The sequence below is a fragment of the Spea bombifrons genome, chromosome 1 (genome assembly GCF_027358695.1).
Source record: "Spea bombifrons isolate aSpeBom1 chromosome 1, aSpeBom1.2.pri, whole genome shotgun sequence".
NCBI lineage: Eukaryota > Metazoa > Chordata > Amphibia > Anura > Pelobatidae > Spea > Spea bombifrons.
This window is the reverse complement of record NC_071087.1, coordinates 78,443,190-78,467,447: the sequence shown is the minus strand read 5'-3', so window position 1 is coordinate 78,467,447 and position 24,258 is coordinate 78,443,190. Positions and strand designations below refer to the sequence as shown.

At 41.4% G+C, this 24,258-nt stretch overlaps 1 protein-coding gene across 3 annotated transcripts in view; it reads right to left on the bottom strand.

The window, feature by feature from the left end:
- Positions 1-19,664: 19,664 nt before the first annotated feature.
- ARID3A (AT-rich interaction domain 3A) overlaps positions 19,665-24,258 on the bottom strand; it is a 31,732-nt gene continuing 27,138 nt past the window's right edge. For all 3 annotated transcript variants that reach the window (XM_053464607.1, XM_053464616.1, XM_053464624.1), the window contains exons 8-9: positions 22,083-22,175; positions 19,665-20,160 (exon numbers count right to left, since the gene is read on the bottom strand). In XM_053464607.1, the coding sequence (XP_053320582.1) occupies positions 20,012-20,160; positions 22,083-22,175 (242 nt within the window). In that variant the 3' untranslated portion in view covers positions 19,665-20,011. The remainder of the gene's footprint in view (positions 20,161-22,082; positions 22,176-24,258) is intronic.

Here is a 24,258-nt window from a genome sequence, read left to right as displayed (position 1 = left end):
ACTGTCATAATGTTTAGGTGCTGAAACACAACTCTCCTGTCAGCTATCTCTTTAGTAAATAGACCTCAGAGGGTGGGAGCAGGGCAATCATTCTCCTTTCCTCTCTCCCTGTACATATATAGACACACCTTATTGCTCAGCAACACCTTAACATAAGTGAACCTGACATAAAACTGTAAAAACAACTTATGAGATAACTTTTCTGGTTAGAAATCAAAGCTGACTTTTGGTTGCCTTTCTTTTTCAGTGAAGTCTCATAACATTTTGGTATTAACCTCCCTCAAACAAAAGCACAAATGTAAAGGGGCAAATGTACATACCACTAACACTTATTTATAGGAAATGCATACATAGGCCTTTTCTTAAAATGATACCACTGGCTCAACTTCAAGAGGTAAGGAGTTCCAGCTAAACGTCTCCAATGGTTCAGTTGTCATATCTATTGTGATGCTTGATAAGACATTGAGATGTAAAAGTCTTGGCTCATGAAACCAGGCAGCAAGCAGATCCATCACTATCTAGTATCCTATACCTGCATCTCACTAAACATGGTAACCTTATGAAAACTTCAACCTAAAACTGTAAAACTGTATGCAAGCAGGGGCGAGTTGTGCAATACTAGGGCTAGGGCCACAAATGGGTGGCTTAATTATCAAATGAATGTAGAATAATAAGTTGTCTCATCTTCATATTGTGAGGGCATACTACATAGAGGACATTGTCATGGTTACACCAGACAGGCACCCTATGCAGCCATTATATATTAACTTCAAATGAATCAATTACATCTCAGTGGCAAATATATTATGATTAGTGAGGGCAGTGCTTTCTGAACATCTGGTATGAAAGAATATAATGCTTATTATAGGATGGAGATGTGCATTGATAATGTATCCATCCTAGAGGCATTACAATCCTTGCTTGTTTGCTTTTTTTTTTTCTTTTTTTTTCACAACGATTCCAATGGTCAGTCTTGGAGACTGTAACTATAAATTAACACTAATTCTGATGGCATTTCCAATGATTAGCATAATGCCATGCTTATAGATATCTATAGCCAGACATAGAAGTGTTAACCATAAAATCAACTGGGAACAACAGCTGAAATTAGAGATTTTAAAAAGGTTTTGGGTTTCACTCCCTCCCTTGAACAGACTCACATCCTATGCACACATAGCCCCTTCCTGCCATCTGATCAAGACACTGCTAATTAAACAGTAAATGACTTAAATTGGAATACCAAAAGCTGCCCACCCCCTCCTCTTTAAACACAGAGATACAAAGGAAGAATTGAGTGGGCTGGAGGGTGAAATTATATATGGCAGATGTGCAAGGAGAGTGGGACTCTTAACCCTTTCTGTGATTTTATCACAAGACAGCATAACATGCTATAACTTACTTTACTACTTCCAATAGCAGAAAACAAAAAACTTAATAGTTAAAATACTTTTCAAGAATCTTCAAAGAGCCAATAACATTACAACAGAGCCCCCCAAAGGTCCATAAATTCTCTTTGCTGCTCCCAGAAATATAAGTAGTATTCTCACATTTTAACAATTGTTATTTTAACTTTTATGCAACATATTTATAATTATTTGTCTGCTGCTGTGCGCAGTAATTTCCGTGATACTGGCTGTGTCTGCTGGTATATATTGGTAGCTTCTTATCTCTGTATTGGAGAGTCATATCGGAGTGCTGGTTTCTGGCAGCGACAGTTGTGGGTCCGCTGCGGCCTTGAGTTTTAATGTTGTCAATTTCCTTTGTTCATTTACGACTATGTGTGAAGCGAATGTTTTGCGCATGTGCGGTACTTCAGGCTGTGCACTATAGTTGATTGTGATCAGGAAACCGTGCTTTTTGCAGCGACTGTATTCAGTTCATGATCATTAAGTGCAGTTTCCAGTGGTATATTTTCTCTCCCACAGGTCGTTTATACACAAAATATAAATTTATATAAATATATAGATATATATGAATTATTATTATATCATTTATATTATATTTTTATATTATACATTCGTCCATATCGGCTATGTCAGAAATACTGGTAATTGGCAAGTGCATATCTATGGCTTTCAACACTTCTGAGAATCTCTTGAAGTGAAGTAGTGCCCCAGGCATTATCCAAACCCCTGTTACAACAAAATCAAGTCAATAAAGGAATCAAGTCAGGCAAAGCCTTACAAAAAAGATCCTGCAGTCCCTACGAAAGAAAACATCAGGCTTAAATTATTTAGAGCCTCACAGAACCAAGAAAAAATCAGTCTTGCGCCAACCATTGAGCTGTATTGACAAGTGTGTTTCAGAATCACACACAGTACCCTCATAAAAGGAAGATTTGACTTAGGTCAAATGACCTAGAATGAAGCCTGATTCCTTCGTTTGTGATTCGGACAAATCTTTTGTATGTAATTATTAAAAAACCGCTATTTTAGACCCATCATCTTATAGTGATTCTATCCTTGTTAATACAGGGGATGATACCCTCCAGGATACCCTCCAGGAACTGGGAATAGAAACCAGCACCCCATGTGGCTAAATATATTGAATGCTGGATTCGTAAGCCCATGAAATGGGGGGCTAGACATTGTGGGTTGAATGACCCACAATGAATGACCAATGACATTCACTAGCCAAAATATTTAATTTAGTGGAATATGCTAAAACAAATAAATCCGCTGTTGACGAGATTATATTAAGAGACTGGATTAGGGTGACCACATGTCGTGAATTGAAACGCTATCCTTTTTTTTCAGACACAGAGTAGAGTGAGGGGCACCAAGCGGTCGCTCAAGAATACGTTTTCAGCAACCGTTCAGCAGCCCTCACTCTCCTCCACGAGGGGGGAGGGGTAGATAGTGAGAAGGGGGAGGGGCTAGATAGTGAGAAGGGGGAGAGGGGCTAGATAGTGAGAAGCCGGGAGAGGGGCTAGATAGTGAAAAGGGGGAGATGGGGTAGATAGTGAGAAGGGGGTAGTAAGAATATTGAAATAAAGAGTGAGAATGAGTGAGAGAATTACCGTATTTGCTCGATTATAAGACAAGGTTTTTTCCAGAGCAAATGCTCTGAAAAATACCCCTTGTCTTATAATCGGGGTCATCTTATAATCAGACCTCAAATAGGTCTGACTATGAGACTAAGATCCAGATCCCCTGCAGCGATGCAGGGGACCTGGATCCTCCTGGATCCTCCCGCTGCAGCGGAACTTGTTTACATGAATCGTGTAGAGCTCTACATGCTGCCCGGACTAAGCACCGGGGACTCAGATGCAGGGGACCTGGATCCTTCCCCCCAACTTACCGGTGCTTCTGAGTGCCCGGTGCTTAGTCCGGGCAGCGTGTAGAGCTCTATGCGATTCGCGCAGACAACTTCCGCTGCAGCGGAAGTTGTGTACGCGAATCGTGTAGAGCTCTACACGCTGCCTGGACTAAGCACCGTGGACTCAGAAGCACCGGTAAGTTTGGAAGGGGGAGGGAGTCTTAAACGGGGGGCATAAGGCATTTCTGGAGGCAGAGTGCGCTGTGAAATGCCTTTTAACCCCCTTAATGCCACTCTGCCTCCAGAAATGCCTTTTAACCCTCTATACGCCACTCTGCCTCCTGAAATGCCTTATACCTCCCTATATGCCACTCTGCCCCATAATATGCCTTTTAACCCCCTAAATGCCAGAGTGGCATATAAGGGTATAAGGCAATTCTGGAGGCAGAGTGGCACATATGGGGTCAAAAGGCATATCATGGGGCACAGTGGCATATAGAGGGTTAAAAGGTGTATCATGGGGCACAGTGGCATTTAGAGGGTTAAAAGGCATATCATGGGGCAGAGTGGCATATAGGGGGTATAAGGCATTTGTGGGGCAGAGTGGCAAGCCTGGGGGCAGATGTGCATAACTGGAGGGGGCAGGTTGTAAAAAAAAAAAGGAAATAAAAACAAAATATTTTCTCAATCATAGCTTTTATTAACAAACAATTGTTCACATAGTGTACATGAATTAACATTTACTGGTAAAACTTTTTTCCTATAGGGTCGTCTTATATTCAGGCTTTTTCTTTTTTTCCTAAATTAATATTCAGATTTTGGGGGGTCGTCTTATAATCAGGGTCGACATATAATAGAGCAAAGGCGGTAATTAACGTGTGGATGAATTGTGTGAATGAGTGAGAGAATGAAAGAATTAATGTGTGGCTGAATTGTGTGAATGAGTGTGAGAATAAAATAATTAATGTGTGTATAAATTGTGTAAATGAGTGAGAGAATGAAAGAATTAAGGTTTGGATGAATTGTGTGAATGAGTGAGAGAATTAAAGAATTAATGTTTGGATGAATTGTGTGAATGAGTGAGAGAATGAATGGATGTGTGTATGAATTGTCTGAATGAGCGAGAGTATGAGTTAATGTGTGGATGAATTGTGTGAATAAGTGAGAGAATTAACTAATTTGTGAGAATGCGTTAATGAATGTGTGTAAATGATTTTTGTGAATGAGTGACAGAATACATTATTGTGTAAATGATTTGTGTGAATGAGTAAGAGAATAAATTATTGTGTGAATTAATTATGTGTGTCACGTATCGGGTCCACACAGACGACTGTAATGACCGAGAGCGCCCGATGATGGTACTGCAGGAGTCCCCGTGCAAGAGCGGAGGCACAGGAACAGGTGCAGAGTAACCACACTTCCCTGTGTGTTGGACCATCAGGATTGTGTGGCCGCATACCAGGGCTGTGAAATAGCAGCGGGAGGTATGCAGTACAAATACCAGGATATAGAGATATTTGGAGCTAAGAACAGAAAAGGCAGGACAGAGCTAGCGGAGTAGAAGCAGGTTGCAGAATGAGGAATACAGGTTACATGACAGGCTGACACACAATACATACAGGACTAGCCTAGGACTATATGATACTATTGGAGATTTAGTCACATCTTATGGCACACATAGTATGCTTAGCCCACTACTACGCCAAAGTACTCCAATATTCGGTGGGTGTCTACGGAAGTACTAATAAACTGAACATTGAAACCAAACACATATCAGAGAGACAAACCTGTAGACTCCAGACTGAGACAAGAATAACTTGTGGGGCACACCTTATAAAGGGAACAGAGCTGAAGCAAAGAGCAGAACTGGAATCAAGGAATCAGAAGCAGAGTACAGAGCATAAGGAAATGCAGGAATGGATTGTAGCAAAACAGGGAAACTGTAGCAAGACAGAGATATGCACCTCTGCAGCCTGTATGGGGCCTGACAATGTGAATGAAAGTGTGAATTGGTGAGTGACTGTTTAAGTGTTTGTATGTACAATAGATGTATATTCCGAGCTGGAGAAAGATGATTAAGAAAGAAATTCGGTCCATGGTAAAAAAACAGATTACTTTGAGGACAATTGCCAGAATCATTGGAATGCTTTCAGCATCAATCCAAGCTATTTTTCAGGCTCTTCTTCATTACAGAGCTGGTCCCTCTATCTTTAGACTCAAGAAAATAACTCCTTTGGTGGCTAAAACATGTACAAGCATAGAACGTCAGACCTAGTCAGGCACCAGTCTAGGTTGGGGACCGAGATACGGTACACAAACAACGGATCTTCACTTCAATTGTCTAGAACTACTGGCAGGATCTTTTGCACTAAAATTGTTCGCCAAAGAGAGTGAATTGTTGCATTTTGGTAAAGATCTTTCTTGTTTTCTTTTAGTGGTTCAATACATAAATCATTTGGGTGGCACAAAATTAAAGCTGAATTTGCCAAAAAAATTCTAGCATCTCTGCTTGGATTGAGGCATTAATATCCAAGCAGTATAAATACCTGGCCTCTCAAATGCAGTTGCGGATTGGAACTCCACAAGACAGTTTTCAAACAAATCTCTTCAATTTGGGGACTGTTCCATCTGGACCTGTCTGAATTCCAGAAGCTCTAGCAGTGAATGTTTTTCTCCATGATTGGAATAAACTATACCTTTAGACCTCCACTGGCTGCCAGAGAGAAGGATCCAGGTTCCCTGCAGCACTGCGGATCTGGATCTTAGTCTTGTAGTCAAACTGAGGTCTGATTAGAACATGACCTTGAATATAAGACGATGGTTATTTTTCAGAGCATTTATGGTAATTACTCCTAAGTCCCTCTCTTCCGTTGCTACTTCTTCCAGTGCCACCAATGCTATATTCTGCCTTGGGATTTTTACATCCCAAATGCATTATTTTACATTTATTAATATTAAACTGCAGATACTTAAGTCATTCACCATTTGAGTTGTTCCATCAGGAATGTCTTCCATGTTGCAGACCTTTGTATCATCTGCAAAAAGACATATCATACCATTAAGACCTTCTGTCAGGGCCGGCCGAAGACTTAACGCCGCCTGGGGCGAAGTTTAAAATGCCGCCGCTGGGGGGGGGGCGTCATTTTAAACTTCGCCGACGCCATAATCTACCCCCCGCCCCCGGTACTAACCTTTAAACGGTCCTGCGGCGAGTCTCCCTGCTCTGCCACGGTGCCGGCTTGTAATGCTGAGCGCCGGAAATTGACGTCACTTCCGGCGCTCTGCATTACAAGCCGGCACCGAGACCGAACAGGAAGAGTCGCCGCAGAGGAGAGAGAGAGGGGCGCCGAGCGGGTAAGCGAAAACCACTCGGTGCCCCTCTCTCTCTCCTCCGCTTCAAAAAAAAAAAAAAAACAGCGCTTGGGGCGGCAAAGTGCCGCCCCTTCTAAAGTGCCGCCTGGGGCAATTGCCCCAGTCGGCTCCATTGTAGGGCCGGCCCTGCCTTCTGTAATATATTAAAATAAAAATATTAAAAAGTACAGGTCCCTAACCAGAAGGGCGAAATGTTGCATGTTTGGTGGTCCTGTCCCAAGCTCCATCCATTATGGGAAGAATATATCCAAAAGCTTGAAACAATAACTGCAACAAGTCTCCCACATACACCAGAGTTTGCACTATTAAATTTTTTTCCAGACAATATAGCCAAGATCCATAAAATTCTGATAATCCACGGCCTTCTATCTCTCAAAATAGTGATAGCCCGACACTGGAAAGATCCACTCGCACCCCTATTATCTGAAGGCTGGAGGACACTGGAAATGCATTCCCAAATGGAACATATGTCCCACGCAATTAATCATACCCTTCCCAAATATTATAAAATTTGGTCATTATGGCTGGACAGTGATGTTAGACCAATAAAGTAATAAATTAACTCACAAATACACCTTAAAGGTTCAAGACAAACTGTAAGTAGTGCTAACTCGGTTATGATGTTTATGTTTAAATGTTAGTACCTTAGTATGCAACAAGACAACCAAAGAGTTACTCAACATGGCTCAGCAATGTTTGAATCTAAACATACAAAGTACATTTAAAATAACAGAGGAGTATAACACGAGGTACGGCATTCTTAGATTCATAGATAAAATATATGGCTGCAAACTATACTTGAATGTTAGTACTGCAAACATTTGTAATATGTTAAAATCTCCATCCTGTATGTAACAAGTTGACATATGCACCCAGACCCCCTGAAAAAAATCCAGGGAGGCTTAAGGTCAAAGTATGTTATTGGATGTTGATGTACTTTATCATGTTTATACTTACCTCTGAAAACTCAATAAAATCTCTTTAAAAAAAAAAGTACTTAAGTGTTAGAACTTGCTGGGCCATAGAAAGAGTGTGGAGCTCACTGGCATGACAAATGGAAGTAATACCAGGAATACAGTCTGCATAGCAAGGAAACAAGTGGGGATGTCTTGAAGATGGACCCAACATCATCTGGGTTGACATCTAGATCCCAGGCAGGGAATCTCAGCACTACTGGAGGTGCCTAGAAGAAAGCACCAGCCCAAAGGATGACTATGCTTCTTAAACATGTTCAAGGTTGAGACCTGAACATAGAGAAGAGAGGAAGAGACCATAGAAAATCCCTCCTGAAGAAAATCTGGGTAACATCAGCAGTAATAGCAGCGACACCTTTTCCTTGACACCAAAAGAAAGTCTGGTATTCCGAAGGGTTCAGCCACCGATGTTCTTATCAGATCTGAGTACCAAAGTCTTCTGGGCCAATCTGGAGCAACAAGAATAACATGAGCTGAAACCATCCTGGTAAACTGAGGGCAATATGGTGGTGTTGCAGTGATGTTGTCTCCCCCAATTGGGGGGATTGGAAGACGATGTCACCACAAGAGCCGCCATGTTGCCCTCAGTTGGCGCTTTCAGTGACTTCCTCTTCCCTGATTGGAAGAGTGAACTAATTATATATGATCCCTTCTGACGAAGGAAGGACCAAATGTAAGAACCACTGATGAAACCCCCTGATTGGAATGTGGAAGTAGGCATCTTACAAATTCAGGGTGCAAGGTAGTCCCCTTTTGACGATTTCCAAGGCAGACTCCAATGAGTGTCTCTGTACTGCTTTTCTGGAGGATCCTCCACTAGGACGTTATTTAGGATTAAATCGTGAATCAGAAGAGAAATGCCTCTTGTGAAAGAAGAAACATCTGTAGAGGCATAAAGGCAAACTCTGGGTATACCCTGAGCAGATAATCAGTCATAACAAGAGTATCTGCAGTGACATACTGCCAGACTGGTGGGGAAAGAAGAACAGTCTACTCCCACAGGACACCTGGCATCATAAAGTGAAAGGCACCAACCTATCTGTCTTGAGCTTATGTCTGGATCCTTTCCCGGAGGAGAAGTAAGGCACATATGATCTGTCTCAGGACTGGCGCTTGGGTGATTATTGAAGACTACCACCAAAAATGAGGAAGCCAATACTTGTTTCCAGTAGTATGCTCAAGGAGAACCTCTCAACTCTCTCTTCTTGGTCTGCAGACCAGCACTTTAGTCACATTGCCCTCCTAGCCACCACTCATTTGGGGAGTTTTAAGGAAACAGCTGAGACCCTAACTGCTACCTTTCGATAGCACCCTCAGCTTTAAAGTCCATAGGATCATGAGGGAGTGCTGTCTTTCTAGTGTCCTTGGTTCACTGCACGAACTGCATCCCATTGCCCAGAAACAGTCGTGTTGCACTCCAGTGATGTCAACACACTCATACGACCCTATAAAAAGGGACAAGCACGCACTGTCAAGACCTAAATGGTGTCTCCCACCAGACCACTGGGAAATTCCAGCCTCTGCCAGCCATGAATGTCAGATTTGGCCAAAGACATCTGGCAGCCCAGCGAGAAAGCCACCTGTCCGCGGTGCATGCAACAAACCCGCCCAAAAAGGCTTCCCAGCCACCCAACTGGGTGGAATGAAGTGTCAGGACCCCCTGGAGTCTGAAGAAACAAAGAAAGTTAAGAGCTCACACCTAAGGAAGCACAGAAACAACACTGAAGGAGTGGAGGTGTGGGTTATTTAAGTGTTATTTCTGCCCTCCCTAGGAAGATGAGGTACTATATCTCCTTAAGTGCTACCAGGGATAGCAAGGAAGAGACATAGCAAAAACACAAAAATTGCTCTGGTGCTATAGCGGAAAAATACCCCATGGTCCATAAGGGGTTAAAATCCATAATGACAGCATAAAACTTTCATCTTCAGTAGCAGGGTAAACATCCGTGCACACTGCTACCTGATGGCTCTTGCTGCATCACCTGTAAAAAAGCAAGACTTCTTATATGTGTCAAAGCCTTGTGTTTACACTACACACAATGCTCCAATTGCTAGAAAACAGTCTCCGGGTGTTCAGCAGCCTCAGTGATGATATATAAATTAAATAAAAATTGTAATTATGAAATAAAGAAAAAGCATGAAACAGGGAGCCTACTGTGGGTGCCTGCTACCATGCTATCAAAAAGTTTAAAACATAAAAAAGATGTATAATTTGTGTGGATACAGCAAACATGGAAAAGGAAAATTGTGGTTAAATGTGAAAAATGCTTTAGGTCTTTGGGTATAAAAACCCTCTGTACAGAAGAGGTTAATTGGGACCATGGAGCAGACAGTCAATATCAATATATTAATATTTGGTCATGGTATAAAACTCCAATTGAATTATGAGAGTGATGGTATTCATAGGTGCACCAGAGATACAAAAGGATACAAAAGGACGGCATAGTTTTCTAGTACAATTATTAAAATGTACCCCTTCTGATATAACTCCATTATATCTTGTACTGTCATCTGTATAGGTTACATAAATGCACAAACACATCTATTGGATACATTTAGGGGGTGGAAGCTTTATTTAGTTTCCATCACTGGTTTGAATTTTTGAGGGACAGGGTGATTTTTTAAATTTTATTCTGGGGAGTGTTGCTTTTCCTATTATATCTTATTAAGTGATGCACAATTAGTCCCAAACTAGGTATCTATGAATAGCTTTACTCACACTTACACTGAAAAAAATAAACTAAAATTATGTAGGTGTCCCTAAGTGTAAGCTGGAAAGATTGTTACTCAACCATAACTAAACTACATAAGTTGGTCCAGCCTCCTACCTTGACAATCATACCCAGATTCCTAGGAGTTGAAGGGTTAACCCAGTGTCCCAGACGAAAAAAAAAATAGGGTAATGTAACAGGCATGAAAGAGTTATGATATAGACAGATTGCCCAGTAGAAAATGGTTTATGCTGACTACCAACTAATCCATCAATACAGTCAAAAATGCTATGTATAAAGAACTGGAACTGGAGAACCACAAGTGGAATTCTATTAATTTCTACTATTGAGTATGTATTAAAAACAGACGCATATACTACGATAAGGCTAAACAGCACATGGTTCTTACTGCTGTTAACCCCTTACCAATTAATGATGTATCAGGTTCTTCATGAAAAGATGTCCCTACTGGACCAATGATGTGCCTGGTACATCACAAACATACATGCATATGACAAAGGTGACGCTTGTAAGGGCAGCCTTTGGCATTACCTGGTATTCTGCATTAATTGTTCACAATGTGTGATACAAACAAAAGACAAACACAATGTGCTTAAGCTAATAACGGCAAGGTGTGGAAGGTGGTGGAGTCCGGTATGCAGGATAACCCAAGGCACAAAGCAAAAACAGGGCCAGATTCACTTAATGAAGCATAGGTCAGTCCATAAATCAATAGCGGGGTTCGGTACACTAGAAATCAGGATAAGCTGTATAGTAGCCAAGGTCAGGACAAGGGAAGGCAGCAGAGTCAAAGGAATAGCTGGGTTTAGTACACTGGAAATCAGGATAACAGGAAACACAAACTAAACAGCAGTACCCGGCACAATAACTGAGCACAGCTCAGTGCTGAGTTTAAAACCTGCCGCTCGGAAGACATCCCGCCCCCGTGCGTGACGTCAACCGAGCGTGTTCCCTGCCGTCTCTGTTCAGAGACGCATAAAGCTTGCATGTACACGCGCCTAGAAGCAGTCACGCTGGATGTGGAGGAAGAAGCTGGAGGCATGATGCTGGATCCGTTACCCGCCGGTACGTGGACCCTGACAATAACACACAAACAATGATAATCTTTCATGACTTTATTGAACACAATAATGGTTAAAAAAGGAAGTGAACCCTTGAAATAATTAGTCGGACCTCCTTTAGCAGCAATGACCTCAAACAAGTGCTTCCAACAGCTGCAGATCAGACCTGCACAATGTTTAGGAGGATTTTTAGACCAGTCTTCCTTACAGAACTGCTTAAGCTCGTATTCCTAGTATGTCTGCAGCACTCGTGGTCATTCCACAGTATCTCTAAAGGGTTAGGTCTTTGACTGGGACACTCCAAAAGGCATCAGGTAGGGCAGGAACAAGATAAAAAGGTGAACTTCTCACTTCCTCCACAGTGTTGTTCCGACCCCTCAGGTAGGGTCATCGCTTTTTTCTCTGCTCCACTTGTTATTTTTCCAGGATCCTTGGGGGGTCCCTTTCCACCCATTCACATTGCCAGGTGCAGCATTGATGCTGCAGGAAGGATGGTTTGGGTCCTTGGGGGCCAGTCTATCACATCCCAGGGGGGTTTTCTTGAGCAGGCTTACATGTTACATTGGCTTACCTTTGTTTTTCTCATAGCCCTTAAAGAAGATACGTCCAGAAATGTTGATCCTTTCCAGGGACATACTAGAGAAATCAAGACCTTCCCAGTCTATGACTCACTTTCTCCCATATCTCTGAGCAATGGCAACATCGATTCAAGAGACTATTTGCATGTCACCCAAGTTTTTGGATCTGCGGGAAACTTCTAAGCACAATGCCTCATTTGCCAAGGGTACAAAGAAGACTCAGTTCAAGGATCTGATGTCTAAGAAGGCTGAGGGCTCGGCAAAAAAAGATCCTTTGAGGTAACAGCGGCTAATTTTTGTGATTCACTTGCTATTTACCCTGCCTCCCATGCTGAGAGGATAAGGCTTCAGCAGGCCCTTGAACATCTAGCATCTATGCAAGAAGCAGAACAGGTGGCTAGAATTATTTCTTACACCAGCTTGGCAGTTACTTTAATCTTAGAGGCAGCTATTAAATAAATCCTAAACACAGCTTCGGTGACAGTGCTTTCAGCAGTTTCCAGAAGGGCACTTTGGTTGAAGTCCTTGTCTGCAGACAACGCCTCTCAAAATCATCTCTGTGGAATTCCCTTTCAGGGTAAAGAGCTCTTTGGCAGTGAGCTTTAATCCATTCTGTAGAGACCTATAGGTGATAAGAACTGGCTTTCACAAAGAAGAGCTCCTACTCTTAAGTCCAATGCCTTTCATTCATCAAACGGACAAGCATGGTCATCGGTCATACCAATAGGAATCCCCATGAAGAACCATTACATTCACTGGATCTGAAGTGTATCAAGATCTTGGCACGAGTAGAACTCCCTCTTAGTCTCCTTTGCAGGAGTCAGGAAAGGACTGAAGATTTCTAGTGCTTCCATAGGTCTATGGATCAAGGCTACCATCTCTGAATGTTACCTAGAGGCAGGAAAATAGGTTTCCTCTTGCAACATTTCAGTAGGGGAGGATCCTATGGACCACAGTAGACCAATACCCCAGGAGGGCAAGGACCAGGGACAAAAACAATAACCGAGTCAGGAACAAAGTCAACAAGCTGAGTCGGTACCAGTAAAATAATGACTGCCAAATCAGGATCCAGGAGCGAGGTCAGGCAAGCTGTGTCAATAACCAAAATCACTAATAGAGCAGGAGTAAATGCACAATGCTACACCAACCAAGGCCAGCTAGACACTGAAGGTCTCAAGTTAAAATAGGCTGTGGATGCTGAAAACAAGGTGTAACGGTTCCCCAAGAGCTATAGCTACTCTTGGACGTTGATTTGTTAGTTCTTCCTTCAGTTCCCCAATAATCACGATCGAATAGATAGGACTTAGTATACAGGGACACAAACAATCCTTTCTTGTTTCAGCAGACGAATGCTTTATTAGTCCCAACAACAGTATATTTATACAGTACGTTTATCTTGAAAACACAGCTCACACAAAGGGACTTTAACGGGATTAACTGTAACACAATGGAAACTTTAATTGAATTTGGTGCCAGCACCCTTGGCACCAATACTTTAGAGGGGGCGGGTATTTATATTTGGGGGCGCGGACTTAGCGACCAATGAAAATAGGAGCTATGTCCCGTTTCCCTAAAAGGTGATCCGAGTGACTAATCCCGGATGTGTCTACCTTGCTCAATCTAAGGACGTACTCCAGCCGTCGGGCTTAACCTTTATTATATGCGGCAGCTGGGGATACGTTCCTGGGCAAGGGACCTAGTGATTTTAGCCTCTTTCTCCAGGTAACATATTTTAGGTAGTCAGGGAAAAATAAGGGTTCTTGCCTCCTAGTCATGGAGCTTCCATGACACAAGGCAATTCAGGTCAGCTGGGGCTATCTGAGGTCATAAACGCATGCTCACGTGACCACACCCTGTTTCAGTGTACCGCACGGTCAGCCATCGGGTTGAGGAGGCTGGAAGGTATAGCGGGTCAACAACCTGTACCAGAGAGTTGCTGGCAGGTCCCGCGCAGCTGTCGATGAGCAGCAGGACAAGAGCTATCTCTACCTTCTGGGCTGAATCCGACCCCTTTCTGTAAAGCAGCTACCTGAAAGAGTGTGCATACCTTTGTCAGACACTACAGGCTAGACCTCAGGATTCTAGTTCAGCACTCCCTTTCTTGCTCTGTCCTGGTGCCACCCAGGATGGATGGCAAGGAAATTGTGAATTCATTTAAAAAAAAAAAACAATTTATTCAAAGAGGATATTGCACATATGCAGTACAGAAAAGAGAAAAAGGCAAGCCAAAATACAGTATACAAACACAGTAAGCATGTATCAGTATCGTAGGAGGCATATGAGGTACAAATCGGTAGTAAGGAAGACACAGTCGATACATGTACCAGAAAAACACAAAAGAATCTATCACGGAAGGCACATAATACAGACAACCCATATGATAGCAGGGAAGCACAATACATAAGTAGCGTCAGTACCTAAGGCGCGAAGAGTATAGGCGTAAGAAATCATGAGAGGAAGGAAATTGTGAATTCATTTCCATGGTGACACATCCCTCCCCAAAAAATTTGTATTATTGCATTCACATTTCTGAGAATGTCGTATTAAACTGAGGAGGAAGTGGAAGGTTCACCTTTTAACCTCTCTCTCTCCTGGTGCCACCATGGAAATGGGCTAGGAAAAGGTATTCTCAGGTAATGTAATTTTTTTTAAAACCAGTCCGTAATAGATTTACTACAGATAATGTTTAGGATCATTGTCCTGCTGCATTACACAACTTCTACTGAGCTTCAGCTGGCAGGCAGCCACTCTGACATTACCCTGTATGAGACCTTGATAAACTTGGGAATTCATTGCAATCTTGATGATGGCAAGCTGTCCAGGCCCCAAGCTGGCAAAAACAACCCTAAATCTTGATGCTCCCTCCACCATACTTCACTATTTGTATGATTGGTATGCCATTCACTTTTTACACCATATGTAATACTGCATGTTCTTCCCGATCAACTCCACCTTAGCCTTATCAGTCTGCAAAACATTTCTCAGTAGTGTTGTGGAGTGTCAACGTGCTCTTTCACAAACTTCAGCCGAACAGCGATCTTAAATTTGAGAGCATTTGTTTAATGCCAAAGTAGCTTGTTTCATTGATTGGACTCCTGACTTCAATTAGTTTTTGTGATTAGTGATTTATCTAGGGGTTCATATACTTTTCCCAACCCATTAAACTGAATGTTTTAATGATGTATGTATGTAATACGGACAACAAAAATACAATAATTTGTATGTTAGTAGTTAAAACTTATTGTGTTTGTTCATTATTGTAACTTGAAGAGGAAGATCATATTAACACAAATTTATACATAAATGCTGATGATCATGGGCGTAGGAACCCCTAAAAATCTTGGGGGGGCAGCATTTTCCCCCATCAGATCACCACCCTCTCCCCCTTCCCACACCATCTACCCCCTCTCACACTTTCTTACTATCTACCCCCTCCCTACCCTCCCTTCTCAGACTATCAACCACTAGCAATCACACTCCTATCATACCCAGGCAGCCAGTACATGCTGGTACAGGGTGGCTGTAAGTGATGTGCAGACCCCATATTGGTGGCAGCATCACTACACAAGGGGGGCAGCTAGCTAGGTTTCAGCATGTACTGGCTGACTTGGCATGATAGGAGTGTGATTGCGAACAGCAATCACAGTCCCATCATGCCTAGGTTCCAGCACTTACACATCCATGCCATCTCACACACACTCATTCATATACTCATTCACTCACTCAATCACGCATACTGATTCAAACACCCTCCCGACCCCCTTACCTGCACTGCAGCTCCTCGATGCCACTCACAGACTTCAGCAGGGGGCGCGGCCTCCCTCTGCGTTCTCTGGTACTGCACAGAGGAAGCAGGATGTAATGTGATGTCACATTAACTCTGCTGGGTTCCGCTTCCTCTGTGCAGTACAGAAGACCCTCCCACAGGTAAGTAGCAGGGCTCGAGGTGCGGACCGCATAAGATCGGCAGCCAGGGCCGCATTTGCGGCGTTTCTATTGGAGGGGGTTCTTCATTATCGGTCCCCCCCCGCATGAGTTACTGGGGGGGGGGATCTGTCCCCCCCGGTTCCTACGCCCATGCTGATGATCCCAAAGGGTTCACTTTTTTCAACTGTGTTTTTGTATGTATGTATGTATGTATGTATGTAATGAGAAAAGGGGAAATAACTGTTGAATAAAGATACAGGAATGATGCAAAAATTTCTCTGGTCCTTTAGCGTAAAATTGCAGTGGTCTTTGTGGAGTTGTAGTTTAACATCATTAATGTCCTGCCAACCAATAGCTCTAGCAATAGCAGTCCTGCAAGAGACGATACCTTCCCCTTCCTTAGTCATATTGGGGAAAGCTGAGAATTATTCTGATTTTATCGCCTGTGACGATGGATGTTTCCTGGGTGAACAATATCGGCCTGCTGTTTGGGATATCCAGGAATGTGTGATTAAATTATACTTTGAAAAAGCCCTTTTACAGTGCAAACCTCAACCATGTCTTATTTAATTAAAATGTTATTCTACAATTTTACACCATGATTCTTGATCTAGCTTGGCTTTACTATTTTAAAGGCAAATGTTTAATAACTCTCAATAATAAAATTAAAAAAAAAAAACAGTTCTTGGTAGGGATTTACACATTAAGGGAAGCACTGACCATTGCATTCCAGTTTGCATTTAAATCCCAAATAGGTTATAGATGATTGATCCTGATGCAAAGTTTGAAAAGTGCTTTTATCACCATAGCACCACTAGAACATACAGTTCAGCATACAGAGAATGGATCTTTACCAGATCTACTTTCTGTCTCAGCCAAATGAGAGCATATATGCAGTTTCAAAAAAACAAAAACATCCTTACGGCATCTTTAACATAACTCAGTTAAGCCGTTTTTTTTTTAAATAACCAATGAACAATGAAAAAGAATGCATCCCAATGCCATCCATCCACATGCATAACACAAACAATGAAAGAGGCATGTATTAAAGAAATTTTGTTTAATATTTCAAGCTCAGTTACAACTTTCTTTCCTCTTAAATATTCTGACGTTTAAATACAATCTGCATAAGGTTATAAAATGTAAACTTTCAGGGTCTTTAATTTTTTTTTTACATTATTTTATTTTATAATCACAAGGCTTTAATATCTGAAGTATCTGAGAAAAAAATAAAGTAAAAACCTGTGAAATATGTTTCCAGCGATGTGAGTGATGATACCCACAGAGTTCTGAGGTAGAGATATGACATACCTGAGTTTAACACTTTTTCACCAGAAGGGTTAACCATAGCTGTGGTCCTCCTGAGGTAGAAAGTGTTTATTTGATAATTCTGAAATATATTGTTTCTTTCACCACTTCATTCTATAGCCTTGTTATACACAAAATAAAGTCTCCCTCACCACAGCCACTTCAATTAAACCAGGCATTAAATTAACAAGGCTACAGGGCAATGAGGTGAAAGGGTCTTCAATAAACAAATGGAGGGAAAAAAAAGACAACATTTCAAACACAAGCACAAAAACAAAGTACAATAATTAGATTACACAACATTGCGGGGAAGAAAAAAAACCCTCCAACCCCCAAATACAATGTGAAAGCTAGGACTCGCAAGAGAGAAATATAAAAGAAAGAAATGTGTTTCAGAGTGGGACAGGACTTGGAGTATCCCACAGACCTAAATTATAAACAGATATTGTGGTAACATGGCAAGACCTAAAGGAAGGCTTTTATAGTGCAGTAGATACAGACAAGGGCATTGTGTGAGAGTTCTGGGAGGGAAGGCTGAACTCAAAAGGGTCCCTAAAAGTAAGGTTTAATGGTTCTAAGGTAGGTTGCAGGGGATGACTGATGGATATTTATAATTTATTTTCTTCTAGGTTGGCTAGTTTTTTTTCTTCAAATGTGTGTGAAATTATATATATATTATATACACACACACATATATTTAAAAACAAAACGGTAGCCAACCTAGAAGAAAAATCACTTATTCAGAAAGTAGAATTTCCATTGGATTTTAAACAGGGAAGTCTGCATCTAAAAGTACCAGTTATCACAAAGTAATGTACCTAAATGCAACATCATCTGACTGCAAAACCCCTTTCTTGAGAATCCCTTCAAGATTATAGGCCTTTATTCCTATATAAAAAGGGCATTTAGGAACATTAACCATATTTTCCATAATCCGGAAGAAATGAAATTGCATGTGAGACCTTGACATGTAGGCTAGGGAGAATACTCACAGCAGCAGTCGCTTCCTGCTTTGTCTACCAGCAGACATCTACTTCATAAAACATACTTCTACTTCCCAGGGACAAACTGTTCTATAATATGAGCCTTTTGAGAACATTCGCTCAAATGCTAGAGCTGTCTTGAAAACATTGATACATCACACAAAGAATGCTAAAAGCAAAATTAAGCAAAGCAGCCAGCACATCAACTCTCCTCTCCACCTGACAGAGCCAGAGAAAACATTTTATTCCCCTGAGTTATAAATCTAGCCCTGCCCTATTCACACAGAGCAATTCATGAATATATACACACTATATATATTTTTTTTTCTATATATTTATATATTATAGAGAATATTTATTTTTTATTAAAAAAAAAAAAAATCTATCCCAGACCCAATTTATGGGTAAAGCAGCGAGAGGGTGATAGATGGATGAAGGAGAAAGGAAAGAGACAAGAAACCCTGAGTCTTACAAATTAGCCCCCTCCTTGCCTAAAACATTCTTTCTTTAATGTACAAATATATTTGGGTGAAGTCATCACCATTACATGTTTTTCCTGCTACATGGGGGTTCATCCTCTAAGTAAGGCCTCTTGCAGATGTATTCACATTTTTGGCATTGTTATGACCCTCTGCTTTATATGTATAAGAGAATAAAAAGTAAAATCTTTGGATTAACAACCATTGGCAGCAACTGATGAGGGAAAACAACAAGGTTATTCCATAATATCTGATGTGCCTGTCCTGACTTGGGAATCTCATATACAAATTTCCAAAAGGTGTCTACAACTAGAGCAGGCAGCAAAAGAGGCAGGATTAAGCCCCCATGACAGGTTTACACTTAATAGAAATCTGCGTTGGCATGCATGCTACTTCAGAGCCATACCCTGACCCTTGAAGAGCAATGTTACAAAATGTACTGCCATCACAAGTTTAGTAGCAGAGGGGTTAAAAAAATTAAGATTGAGGATATTCTTCCACAAATGTATAGTTAAAATCAAACTAGAATGACCCGCTTCCCAAGAAGTTACCCACATTTTCTTTAGTCAATAGATATAACCCGTATAACGCTTGCAGGTGGGTAAATTTTATCGGAATGATGGAGGCTACTGAGGTTCTGATGCAGTCTAAAACCCAAAACTTCAGGAAACCACAGGAATAAAATTGAAAACATTCAGTGATACAGCATTTCCTGCTCTTCTCAAATTACATTCCAGAGTCTGTGGAGAATGGGAACCACTGGATCCACACATGTTACTTTTGGGTAACACAGACACATCCCACCTCAATGATAAGCTGTGTCCCTTGTAAGTTCAGCATAAGGGTTATGCCAATATTCTCACATATATTGCAGTTCTCCCTCCATCTTCCTTTCAGAATAAAAGGCATTAACACAATAAAAGACCCCCCCCCTGAAAAATTCCATATTTTTTCTTATTTTTTTATGTAGGCATTAAAAATTTGTGTTAAAAAAAAAAAAAAAAAAAAAAGGATGTGGGTGGGTGGTTTCCAGAGCGCAGAGTGGGGCTGAGGAGGTTTAGACGGGTTTTTTTGAACCTGGAGGTACTGAATATACATTATATTGGAAAATATAACATACACACATCATATGTATTTACAGTGCAAGAAGTGAGGTATATTATTCATGGAGAGTTAAAGGATCATTTCTGACCCTATAATGGCTCAGCCGGACCCCCTCCAGCCCCTGCACTCTGTTCCGGGAGCTCCCATTGATGAGGAGTAATAAACCTGAGTGTGAAACACAGAACAATTCCATAATTTTTTGGCGTCAGCTGTGTGAAACTATGGCAGCTCCATGTCAAGGTGATGAGCTGTTGGAAGTTGGAGCCGGATGCGTGGGCAACGAAGCCTGTGAGATGCTGCTGACCCCTCCCACACTGGTTGTCCGGTTGGAGGTTCCTTTGCTGGTAGCAGACACTGAGGTAGAAGGTTGAGCGAAGAGTACTCCTTAAAGTGAATACAGCACACAGTTACTTTCAAATACATTATGTTCTCAAATCAAACATAAAAGGAATATATTCACTAAGAGATATAATACATTTCGCTATGTACTATGTATATACAAGATAAATTGCATGCCATAAAAACAAGTGAGACCTAAATGAACACACCTTGATCAGATAAAGCCACGTATAGGTATTTCCAACCAATAGTCTGGTTTAGAAGTGGTCCTGGGCCATTAAGACATGAAACTTCTGTTCTATTATATATACACAGTATTTTTAGGTTAGATTCAAGGTGCTGGCAAGTGAGGGATACAATAATGAATTCAGGTCTGACAAAAAGAAGCAATTCAAGAAAAATGAAGCCTGATTAATGTTACAAAGTGTTGTTTCACATATTTTAGTCATTCCATTCCAACAATATTAGTCACATAGCTTGCAAAATGGACGGAAAACAGCAACCATGGCTGATCAGGGGATATTTATAAAGAACAGGTCTGGTAGAGTAAAATTGTCTTAAGATGTATTAATCGGTGCGATCCATGCACATGTACATGACTTTCTTTACACCATATGTACAAATTTCAGCTCGTCTTTTTGGCTAACTCGGGATGCGACAGCACTTATGCTGCACCCAGCACAAAATGTACGAACAAAGTCACATGTCATTATTGGACCGAGTATTATATAGTCGAGGAATAGAGGCGATTTTTTCATTTCTGATATGTGGTTGTTTAAATGTAAATTTACCTCTCTGTTATTTAACACACCCATGAAAATTATATATTGCTTTTAACCTTCAATATAGTATTAAAAATAGATACAAAAAAACAAAACAATTTCCCCATGGCTTTTGACAGTCTGCTGTGTATTGCTGCAAGAGTAAAGTGATGCCACCCATGCATAGGTTTGTTGGGTTGTTTTGGGGGGGGTTAAAAGGCCACATTTGAGACATGCACTTTTTAGTTTTTCAATTTGGAATTTTTCATCTCCAGCTACTCGGTGGGGGCTAGGTCTGCTGCCTTGTATAATATAAGGTGGAGTAGGTGGCCATATACATAAAGATTTGTTTGAGCAGCAATAAGCTCAAAATATTTAATCAGTGAGTGACAGCTGCATAAATTAATGTGACTATCTGTTCTACTTCTTGCGAAGCCAAGGGTTTATGTGAATGGGGGTATGTTCAGCTGTGCAAAATTAGGTGGGCATAGGCTCCGTCTTTGTTTTGGGAATTGGGGACGAGCAGCAGAGCCCCGAACCGTCACTTGAGGAATAAATACTGGGCTAAATATACAAGCAATGTCTGAACTGTATGACAGAATGGCGTAAGCCTCCTCCACACTATAAGTGAACGCATAACTATTTTTAATTTTAATATCTCCCAACCTAATGCTAACCCACTCATCCCAAGCAATTGCCCACTTAAAGAAAAAAGATAAAAAAAAAAACCTGAGCAGTACCAGTACTGATCAGAGCAACAGCATGGAGCTGCAAGGGTTAAATTAAATTAGCATAAAAATGATTTTACGTATCAAAACTGAAAAGTTAGCACCTAAAGTAAAACAGTGATCACAGTTTATTAATGTAATCAGGAAGAGGGATGGGAAGGGTTAATTTTTCAAATACTCTGCAACGCTGTGTAACACGGTTTCGCTCTCTGTACCTCATGATCAGTGTTTGCGATACAGAGGGTGACACAAAGTCAATGTTTCAAAACACTGATGCTGAGGTGAGCATCAGAGATTGTTGCTATTGGTTAATCGCAGCAACCAGCTGACCCCGTGATCACCAATTGGGTCCAGGAACTCTGCCTCAGTTGGCGAGGCAGCGTCCTGGACCTGGGGAATGCTGAGGCAGTGTGCACGCTTAACTGCACGGCATGCCAACTCACGTAAAGGGGTAAAGGGTAAATTGAGAGCTACTCACCTGTATACACAATGCCATTAAGCTCCACAGACATGCTAATACTGTTAGTGCCATTGGTAGTGAGGTTTACAGCAGAGTCTTGCCTTCCCTCAGCTGGAACAAAAATGAAAAATATGCATGTTAAATTGGAAAAAAGTAACATAAATAACCCCCGTTCGTTATAATAAAGTTGTACAGTCGTGGCCAAAAGTTTTGAGAATGACACAGTCTGTTGCCTCAGTTTAGGGGATATCAATTTGCATATACTCCAGAGTGTTATGAAGCGTGATTAGATGAAACACAATCAATTGCAAAGTCCCTCTTTGCCATGAAAATGAACTTAATCCCCAGAACATTTCCACTGTATTTCAGCCCTGCTCTAAAAAGACCAGCTGACATCATGTCATTGATTCTCTCGTTAACACAGGTGAGAGTGTTGACGTGGACAAGGCTGGAGATCACTCTGTTAGGCTGATTGAGTTAGAACAGACTGGAAGCTTTAAAAGGAGGGTGGTGTATGAAATCATCGTTCTTCCTCTGTTAACCATGGTAACCTGCAAGGAAACACGTGCCATCATCATTGTTTTGCACAAAAACGGCTTCACAGGCAACGATATTGCTGCTAGTAAGGTTGCACCTAAAGCAATCATTTATCGGTTCATCAAGAACTTCAAGGAGAGAGGTGCAATTGTTGTGAAGAATGCATCAGGGCGCTCACGAAAGTCTGGCAAGTGGCAGGTCTCCTAAAGTTGATTCAGCTGCAGGATTGAGGCACCACCAGTGCAGAGCTTGCTCAGGAATGGCAGCAGGCAGGTGTGAGTGCATCTGCACACACAGTGAGACGAAGAATTTTGGAGGATGGCCTGGTGTCAAGAAGGGCAGCAAAGACACCACTTCTATCCAGGAAAAACATCAGGGACAGGCTGATATTCTGCAAAATGTACAGGGATTGGACTGCTGAGGACTGGGGTAAAGTCGCTTTCCCTGATGAGTCCCCTTTCTGATTGTTTGGGGCATCGGGAAGAAGACAAGGTGAGCGCTAAGATCAGTCCTGCTTTACATGCCAACAGTAAAGCATCCTGAGACCATTCATTTGTGGGGTTGCCTCTCAGCCAAGGGAGTGGGCTCACTCACAATTTTGCAGTGTGGCATGTCTGGGGAGGATGGAGTGGTGTATCAGGGGGTATAAGGCGTATCAGGCACAGTGGCATTTGTGGGGGTAGAGTGGAGTGACATGTGGGAGGCAGTGTGGCATATGTGGGAGTCGGCGTGGCAAGCCTGGGCTCAAATGTGCATAAATTGGGGGGGCTGGTTGGGAAATAAAGACAAGAAATCCATTTTATCAAAGTTTTTTTTATTCTGCTGTTTGTATTTAACATAATTTGTTTATTACATTATTTTAAATAAATGAAAAATTACATTTTTTTTATCCGATTAATCGAAAAAATAATCGGCCAACTAATCGATTATGAAAATATTTAGTTGCAGCCCTACTTGTAAGTATAGCATAGTAACATCTGACAAAAATATCTAAGAACACTGAAGCAGCGAACTTTGTGAAGATCAATACTTCTCAAACAGTTTGGCCACAACTGTACACATAAAGGCTCTTATACTCCAGTCAAATGTCATGCTTCACTGGACTTGCAGTGTGCCTGAATTTTGTGATGCATCAAGAATAACTGTACTATGTCATAACTTGACTGGGGAAACTATTTGTGTGACCATAATCAATGTTTTCTCAGTAAGCAATTCAGCATGAAAAATGAAAATAATGCATTTTGCAGGGCTGCACTCAGCATCTGTTGTTCCTACGTTAAACTGCAGGGTGCTTTTTTAGGAGGCCTCTAACTGGACTCCTTAAAACGACTTTAAACACAACATCTTACAGTTAACAATAAAGTTGTGTCACAGATTAATAAAACAGACTGCAGGATGATTCTGCTCCAATGTACTAAAGTAAAAGTATTATTGTAAACTGAAGTATAGTGGATAACTCTTTTCAAGGAATGGTAACCAAAGCAAAACATATCTAGTTTACATCACTATACTGTTGCCATGAAGTCTACACTGGTGTAGAATTGCAAACTCAATCACAATGGCCCAATCATTAATCTACAATGCAAGCTGTTGTACAACAACCATCCTCCACCCAGACATGTCTTCTCTAGAGGCTAAACAGGGGAAGCAGCAATTG